Source organism: Nestor notabilis, unplaced genomic scaffold, assembly GCF_000696875.1.
Source record: "Nestor notabilis isolate BGI_N333 unplaced genomic scaffold, ASM69687v1 scaffold21513, whole genome shotgun sequence".
Classification (NCBI taxonomy): domain Eukaryota; kingdom Metazoa; phylum Chordata; class Aves; order Psittaciformes; family Psittacidae; genus Nestor; species Nestor notabilis.
The window spans coordinates 47,830-56,419 of record NW_009923593.1 but is presented as its reverse complement, the minus strand read 5'-3'; the positions used below and the strand labels follow the sequence as shown (position 1 = coordinate 56,419).

The 8,590-nt window shown below is 45.0% G+C and overlaps 1 protein-coding gene across 1 annotated transcript; it reads left to right on the top strand.

Moving 5' to 3' along the window:
• Window positions 1–2,748: 2,748 nt before the first annotated feature.
• Window positions 2,749–2,874, top strand: GNG10 (guanine nucleotide binding protein (G protein), gamma 10; the record flags this gene model as incomplete). The annotated part of the gene is made up of 1 exon (XM_010012242.1): window positions 2,749–2,874. A coding segment is annotated over one exon (126 nt), but the record flags the coding sequence as incomplete, so codon positions are not given.
• Window positions 2,875–8,590: the final 5,716 nt, after the last annotated feature.

Genomic DNA, 8,590 nt, shown 5'->3' with positions numbered 1-8,590 from the left:
GCTCCTCAGGCCCAGGGGGTTTGCGGGGGGAGGCGGCGCGGTTTGTGCCCCAGGCACGCCGGGGAGCGCGCACGCATGGACCACCTCCTGCCTAAGGATTTCCAGACAAAGCGAGGCGGTCCTGTCACCTGCCAGCTCCTAAGGCTTGGCTTCGTGGGGTGGGGTTGGGGCTCTTTGTTGTTTAGTTTAATTTGTGGGGTTTTTTGTTTGGTTGGTTACGTGGTTGGGGGTTACTTTGTTCGTTTGTTTTTTCCCGTCAGCCCAGGTACACCCATGCAGACCTGTGCAAGGCAGATCTGGGCTCCGAGCAGGTTGGGGGGGGGAGAGGGGTGTCCACAGCCGCTTTGCAAAACCGATTCTTTCCAGCCAGGCACAACATCCAGCACAGGCTGTGAAGGGATGAAGGTCAAACTAATTTGTATCCTGCACTTTCCTCTTCTGTCATCACCTCCATGCGTTCTCCATTTTCCTCTGGCCAGTCACAAACACCAGCTTCCTCAGTCTGACGACAGTGGCACTCTGTTGACCTGCGGGAACTTAGCTAATTGATTTAAAAAATAACTTAGAACACGTTTTCCGAGGGTTCCTATCCTGGGCTGTTGAAAACTTGAAGTGCCCCATTGCAAGGTGAAGCCACTGTGGCTTTTGGACATCATCCCAAATCAATTCATTATTATTGCTAAATTCTGTGAGCAACTACTAAGTTGTCAGATGTTTGATTGGCTAAAAGTGGCCGTAGTTGACCACTGCAGTGACCTGTGGGAATCTGTGAGAACAGCACAATGCAGAGCAGACATGTAGGCTCTGTGGCAAGAGGGACATTGTGTAACACAGGAGTGATTGACCAAACATTTCTGTTGCTTTGCACTGACAGCAGTAGCCTGGATCTCTGTTCCTCCTCATTTTGAGGCACATACCCCCTCCCCACTTTGTCTGTGGACAGGGAGGGTGTCTGTGGCAGTAATGTATTCTGGAGCTGGACTTCTCAGATATGAGTCTCATATTTGCTATGGCTTTGCTTGTACTCCGGGTAGGCTTGGCCTTGATGAGGCCATGCAGCCATGCGCACAGCAGCCACCTTCCAGGTCTACTGCTTCAGGATCCTGTCCATGTCTTTTTCATAAGTGAAATGATGCACGATTAAAACTGTGTCTTATACAAAGTGTCATCGGGATTTCTTGACGTACCATGTAGAACCAGTGAGGGGTATATTCAGCTGGTGAAGAGCCACTTGGATCAGGTTTAACAGACGTTGGGATAGGAGAAAATGTTGTTTGGCTCCTGTGAACAGACAATGTGTTTTCAGACGGAAGCTGGGTATGAAAGGGCTTTTAAAAATACATCCCATAGCATAGAGTTGCAGTGGTGATTTTGTTTATGCTGCCAGCTAAAAGAGCAGACAGGAACACCATTTTCAGAAAGAGGAAACCAAGTGGGAAAGAAGTACCCACACACATCTTGGAGGCTGCCGCAGGGAGCATGTTTACCCTGTGATGAAATACATCAGAAACCCTCACACTTTCTGTGTGAACAGGGGGAACGAAGAATGCTATAGGGGTGTAGGTAGGAGTACGAGTAGGCAGATCTGTCCTGGAACAGCAGTCTGCTGCTGTATGGATAATCTTCACACAGATGCCAAACGTCAGGTTTGTGTCTTTGCAGGAGCACTGGGATATACATAGCTCAGTGTGTGTTGCAGAGTTGGGCAGCGAAGTGCAAGGCAACACAGTGAGGAGAAAGCCTCATGCAGCCTTGGCCGGATGAGGCAAGCGGCATCTCTGCCTGGTAGCCATGTGGTCCCTAGGTGGGTACCAGCAAGGGGTCAGTGCTGAGGCTGAGGGAAGGGTGCTAATGCTGTGGGGGGTCCAAAGGCCTGGGCAGAGCGAAGACCTTTACATTCTCCAGAAAGTGGCTCTCCTCAAGGAACAGAGGAGGGACAAAGCCCACTGACTAGCAGGGATCCTTGCTGTGGGTGCTTCTCCCTGTGCTCCAAGAGTACAAGGAGTACAAAAGAACCCGGGAGGCTGTGGGAAAATGCTTCTCTTAACAACTCCCTGGAATGCTGACAGGCAGTTACCAGGATGAGTGTCCTGGAGGAGATTTGGGAGGCAGTGAACAGGAAAGCAGCGCAGTAGCAAATGAAAGCATGCACTAGGGCAGATTTCTCACATGCTTCAGACACAGTAAGAACCAAAATCCCATCTGGGTTCCTGGGCTTGTCCCGCAGCTCTGGACTGTGCTCTTTGGGGCCAGAGTATGGATTTGAAGCTCTCAGTTCACTGCCAGGGGAAGGTGGCAATTTGGATATTAAAAACTTTTCATCCTTAATCTTTGCGCTTTAATTCCTTGTTATGCTCTGTGGTGGTAACATTTTGGGAATGAAAACCCTTTTAATAAATTATCTCAGGATATACGAGTTCAAATACAAACCTGTGAACAGTACAGAAGATTTGAAAACGTTGTGGTCACAGCCCTGTGCGTTTTAGTGAGGACAAATTCCATTGCACTTGCACCTCTGTCCTCTACACTGCTCTGGCTCATCACATGGCATAGTATTTCATGTGTGTTTCATTGGAGCTTTGTAAATGTGCATCTGTGCTGATGTATTTGCTGGTTTAGAATCCAAGAGCTGACTTGGCTACTCTCCAGCTCTGTTTGATAATGGCTGTTCAAGAGGAAATGCCTAATAGATGCTTGTGAATGAATTAGTTTCCTCTCTGGATTTGTTTCTCTTTTCCCTTTACACAGGTCTCTCAGGCAGCTGCAGAACTCCAGCAGTACTGCATGCAAAATGCCTGCAAAGATGCCTTGCTTGTTGGGGTTCCTGCGGGGAGCAATCCCTTTCGAGAACCCCGATCCTGCACTCTACTCTGAAATCAGGTAATAAAGTCACAGATACCACAACAACAACTCGGATTTGAAACCCAAGCCCTCGGAGGGACAAGGGCATGTGGCACTAGTTGTTTGAATGTAAAGTTCTTGGTAGCAAAGTGCTCATCACTTCCCTGCTAGTCTGCAAATTGTTTTCTGTTTCTGTGAGGTCTGACAATGGAAGCATGTCTCTTTCCTACAGCTCTTTCTGGAGGAGTTCTGTTTATAGGTTGGGGGGTTGGTTTTCTTTCTGTTTGGTTGGTTGGTTTTTGTGTTTGAGCAGCTCTAGGGTCATTAGCAACAACCAGAATAATAAAACTGCCCTTGACGCACTGACACAGCCAGATGTACAAACCAGTCACATCCTCAGCTTGAAAGAAGTAAGACAAAGCTGCGGCAGTTGCATGTGTTCTGATGGCTAGCTCACAGCTTAAGTAAGAAAGAACCTTGTTAAAATACATGTTGTCTTCAATGTCATACTGCAGTTCATTTGGCTGTGTGTGTCCTTGGGCTCTTTCTGTTGTTACTGAACAACTGTACATTGGTACAGCACCAAAAGCAGTGGAAGCTGAGAGGAGCTGAAGCAATCCGTAATCACACCCTTCATAACCATTTTCAGCACAGGTCTAAAGAATGAGATACTCCCTAAGCCTTGCCTGCCTTAGCACTCTGCATTGCTTGTACCTGTGGAACACTGGCAGGCTGGGTGACTGTCCAGCGCTTGCAAATCTTTGGGATCCAGTTTTGTGATTCCCACTGTTGTCTCTCCCATGTGTATCAATGATTGCAGCAGGAAGTATAGAGGCCATGTGTGCTTGTAGTCGTACGCTTTTACTGGAAAATGTTACTGCTTTTGCATGACAAACAAAGGTGGAAGTAGGATGATCAAGAGGGGGTTACTCTTCTTCAAAATGAAAAATAAAAATAGTTCCTAATAGCTGAAAAAACTACAGAGAGAGGAAGAACCACTGAATTCTGTTCTTTCTTTGTGAGCACTATCGAAGTGAAAATGAATGGGTTTTTTTTAAAGGCAGAATTTAAACTGGAATGTGAAGTACTTACAGAATCTTCCCCTTCCTGCTGCCAGGGTTCCTGAGATTGCAGCTGTGCTTGTGTCTCATCAATAGTGTGCTTTGATTGTTGCTACATAGGTTTGACAACACAGGACTGAACTTGAAGGGAAATAAAACTGAGCATGAGATGCTCTTCTGGAAGAACTCAGCGGGAGGGGAGTCGGGGTAAAGCACCAGCAGAAGCTTTTCTTAACTTAGGTGCTACCCTTAATTCTTCCTGCAAATAAGATAAAATTGGTAGTGACTGTTGCGTGTGTTATTGTGCTTTCAAAGCAGACTTTCTGCTTCTTATTTTTTGTGCGTCTCTGTGTGTGTGTGTTTATTTCCAGGATTCAAGTTTGATTGCATCATCCAGGCAGGATACAAAATACTTTCTGAAACAAGTCAGATGATAAATTTATGATACTTCTAGAAATCCACAGCTCAGGCTAGGATGTCGTTTAGTAGTGTTTTGCTGATAGATCAGTTATCTAGTTTTTTATTTAGTTATCTTAGGATCAAAAAAAAAGCAAGAAAAGTCAAAAAGCCAACTCCAAATATTTAGATGTATTCAGGATGCCGGTACCCAACAAAGGAAAGGGGTTATTCAGTTTTTCTCAGTGCAAAGGAGCTTTTGTGCCATGATTTGTAAGAGAAATGTGTCAGCTTGGAAAAAGGCATTTTTAATGGACTTATTTTTCCTCTTACAGGGAAGGTCATCAGAGAGTTGCCTTCAAGCATGACATGATTAACAACTGCCTTTCCTTCACAAGAAAAGTCTCTCTCTCTGTGTCCTAACTTGTGTGGCTAAACCCATGTCCTAAATATTTATCTGTTCTCTTGTGTATCCGAACTTCACTGTCTTTTGCTAATGTTCAAAAAGTTTTCTAATGCAACTGTTACTCTTTTCAGAATTGTCACCACTGTTACTACACTATGCTAACTATACAAATACTACTTGAGAAGTTTACATTTTAGAAAAGAAAAAGGCCTGGATTTTTACTAAATTACTCATTCCTATTTTGGTAAACTGTTACACTGGAATGAGAGGAGAAACGACTCGGGATTTTTTTCCAAAATAAAACATTTAAAAAGTGAATTGTTAAAGTATAAAACTAAATGCTGATAGTACTGAAGTAATGTTCTCAGGAGAATTTTGCTTCCGTTAGTAAACTGGAACCAACCACAGTTCTTTTTCATGTGCACCCAAGTCCATAAATGACACATATTAGAAACTGCTGGACACACTGTGTAGCACAGGCTTGGTTCCTAAGGCTTGTTTCTTGTAAGACCCCTAATCTGTAATACTTCTCCTAATTTGTATTAGTAAAGGTACTGTTGTGGTGGAATTTCCTTGACATGTATAGATTGTGACCAAACAGACACTAAAAATCTGTGAACACCCAAAGATAGTTGCATGTGTAATTGTCAAGGTTTACAACACACAAAAATACTAAAATGTGCTTGGTTATTTGCCTTCAGTTTTTTATAGAGCACTTTTACAAGGAGAGCTAACTTTTTTTAATGGGTTTGTAATGTTGTCTACTTTCTATTGTTTGTAGTACTCTTTTCGAAGTTTGGAAATAAAATTCCTTTCCCTACTGGCTTTGAACTCATTGTTTAATTGTAACAAAGAGAAGATATTGTAAGGAAGAGGATAGTTTGATTCTGCAGTGGGAGGGGAGGCCTCAAGCTGTTTGGGTTTTTGGGAAGAGTAGGTTGCTGTCCTATTAATAGAAAAATCCTATTTATAGCTATTCACCATTTTTGTGGTAAGTGGCAACAACATTATCAATGTTACGCATTTTAAAACTGTAAGGATGAACTTTGCAATCTGAGAATTTGATTTTCATTACTGTTAACTAAAGTGGGTCAGTGAGTGTCCTCCAGGCAGTTCAGTCTTTGGCAAAAGGTTTTCATGCCTGCTGTCCTGCAGGAAGGCACCGAAATGCATACTGTAATACTGCCAGTGTGTATTGTGCTACTAAACACAGGGAGAACATCCTTCCTTAAGGGCTTTTCTTCACTCTGGCTTCCTTTCATTGTAGGTTATTTGAATATAGCAGGTTTTCTTTTAGTCCTTGACACATGCATATGGTGCAGAAGCCTGGAGGAAGCCTGGTTATTCTTACTTGCACAGAGGTGGTCAGACACTAAGATTGAGGTCAAAATGTTCAAGTCGGGGAGGGGTAGAGGGATGAGAATATACATTAAATGCCTTCAAACAGCCATCAGCTGGCTGCTGGCCACTCCCTCCCAGGCAAGTCCTTCCTATTTATTTTGCCTCCCACAGTGAAACCTTCTCCCTGTCCCCACATCTGTTTCTCTGCCCAGGCTCCCGTGCAGCATACACTTCCCTGCTTAGCATCCTCTGTTGGAGCTTGGGTTCTGGAGTGGCTGCTGAGCTGGCAAAAGGAGCTGCCAAATTGCAGTGTGTAGAAGAAAGCAGCCCCTGCCACCCAGCCACACAACTGCTGTTGTCTCTTGGTTGCCCTGGCCAGCCCTGTGTGGTATCTTTTAGTTGGAGCACCATGGTACACAGGCATTGGAGGAGCAGCACTGCGAGCATTCTGGAGGTCTTGACTGCATCCACACCCTGCACCAGCAATGGGTAGAAACACTCTGCAGGAGCTGTGAGATGGGCTGGGAGCACTCCACCTTCGCGTACCAGCGAGCGGGGTGGTTATTCTCCAGTGTCACGGGAGGAAGACACAGTTTCCTGTCTTTCCAGAGGAGTGTGCTCCTTTAATCCCATGGCAGCATGCAGCTGAGTTGTGGGTTAAGGCGGGGAGAGGGATGACAGCAATGCAACCTCTGCCCTCGCAGGGCATGGTCTGTGACAGAAGTCAGGTGCTAGACAAGCTCCAGAACAGGGTAGGTTGGTGTTGAGGCTCTTGGGCTCCTGTTGGGAGTCGGTTTTATGAAGCATGCCATTGCTGGTTATTTTGTGTTGGCTGAATGAAGCAGCTTGTGTCTCAGCAGTTCAGCTTTTGCAGGTCCCTTTCTCCCCTGCAGGAACCTGACAAACAAGCCTGGGCAACTGTCTGCTGCTGCAGGCACAACAGGGTCTCCCTTATCTGCTCAGTCAACAGGACAGTGTCTCGTCTCCAGCTGCAGGTGGAATGCACCTTTGCACTCATTTGCAAAACTGTACAGTGGGGTGGTTTGGACAGGGACAAGCACCGCCTTCTGCTGCCCCTGCTCCAACAGATGCCATCTGCAGTGGGATGGACAAGTCTCGACATGTAACAATGTCTTAGCTTTCTTTTCCAAAGACCATCCAAGGGGACTGTCTGCTGAGGTCTTAACATGCCACACAGCACACTGAGGCCTTCATACCACATTCCTGGCAGCAGGTCCCACAGGATGCCCACAATAAAGCACATCAAGTGAGTGCATGCTGTGTACCAAGTGCCTCATACGAGACACAAGGCCCCGTTTGCCACTACCACCTCTACAGCTCCTCAGCACAGCTCTTTCCCACCTACAGCTGCCACCTGCCTCACCACTGAGCAGTTCACAAACACGATCCGAGAACTGAGTGTCCTTCCCCACTGATGGAGGACTGGTGGTTTGGAATTAGTTGCTTCCTAATTATTTTTCATTATAGATGATTTGGGGGGGCGGGAAAGGGAAGTGCATCTTTGTAGTGCAATAAATCCTCCACATTAAAAAGATGTGAGGCGGGGGCAGAATGTCACCTGTGAAAAATCTGCCAGTGTGTACATATCTGTGAGAGATCAAGAGTCATAAACAAAGTAAAAATGATTGGTCATTGCAAGCCATTTCCCTTATTTTCCACTGTGTTCCCAGTAACTAATTATACACTGACATCTTTTCTGCCTAATGGAAACTTAACACAGACAGCACTTGAATTTTCTCTCCTTATTTAACATGGGCAACATGCCTTTGTTTTTGAAGTGATCTAGAGATTATCTGAGCCAGTCTTCCACGGCTGTTCATGTAAAAGTTCTGGCGTCAGCCTTTGCTTGCGTGAAAGGAGGACATAAATACATAGTTTGGCAGGGGCAGCTATAATTTTCTGCACTGTGGTTGTCTGTGACTGAGACTTTGTTGAGCTGCACTCTTAACAGATTCCTGAGCCTGGCAATTTGGGAGGCAGTTCTGAAAAACAGAGCCAAACCCACAAATCAAAGAGAAGGAAAAGGGTTAGGTCAAGTGACCACAAAAATGGGCCACAAATAGTAAGCAAACTGCAATTTCCATTTAACTTTTTCTCTTATTCTGGGTAAAGTAGGGAAACCCTGTTTGTAATTCTGCTAAATGTCTTCTTAAGTTACATTTGAAAGGTGTTTTCTGAAGTGTTGCAAACAGTTTGGGTACAAATAGTTTGGGGATATTTGGTGTGAACTAAAATTGCTATTAATGGTGTCATCATAGCTTTCAGGAATTCTCAGCTGAAAATCACCACTCCATTTGCTCTGAGAGACCAGAGCTTTCTCCCCTAAGTGCTGGTTTTATTTATCCAAGAAGTGAATATGACTCAAAAAGGCAAGAAAGTATTTTAGTGAAAGCATAAACCATAAACTTGTTTTGTTTTTCTTTCTGTTACTGCATCAAACTCAGAAAGATTTGTGAGTTTTAAAACTGAATCATCTCAGCTGAAGGACGCTGAGCAGGCACTGGAGCTGGCAGGCAGGCCTGTG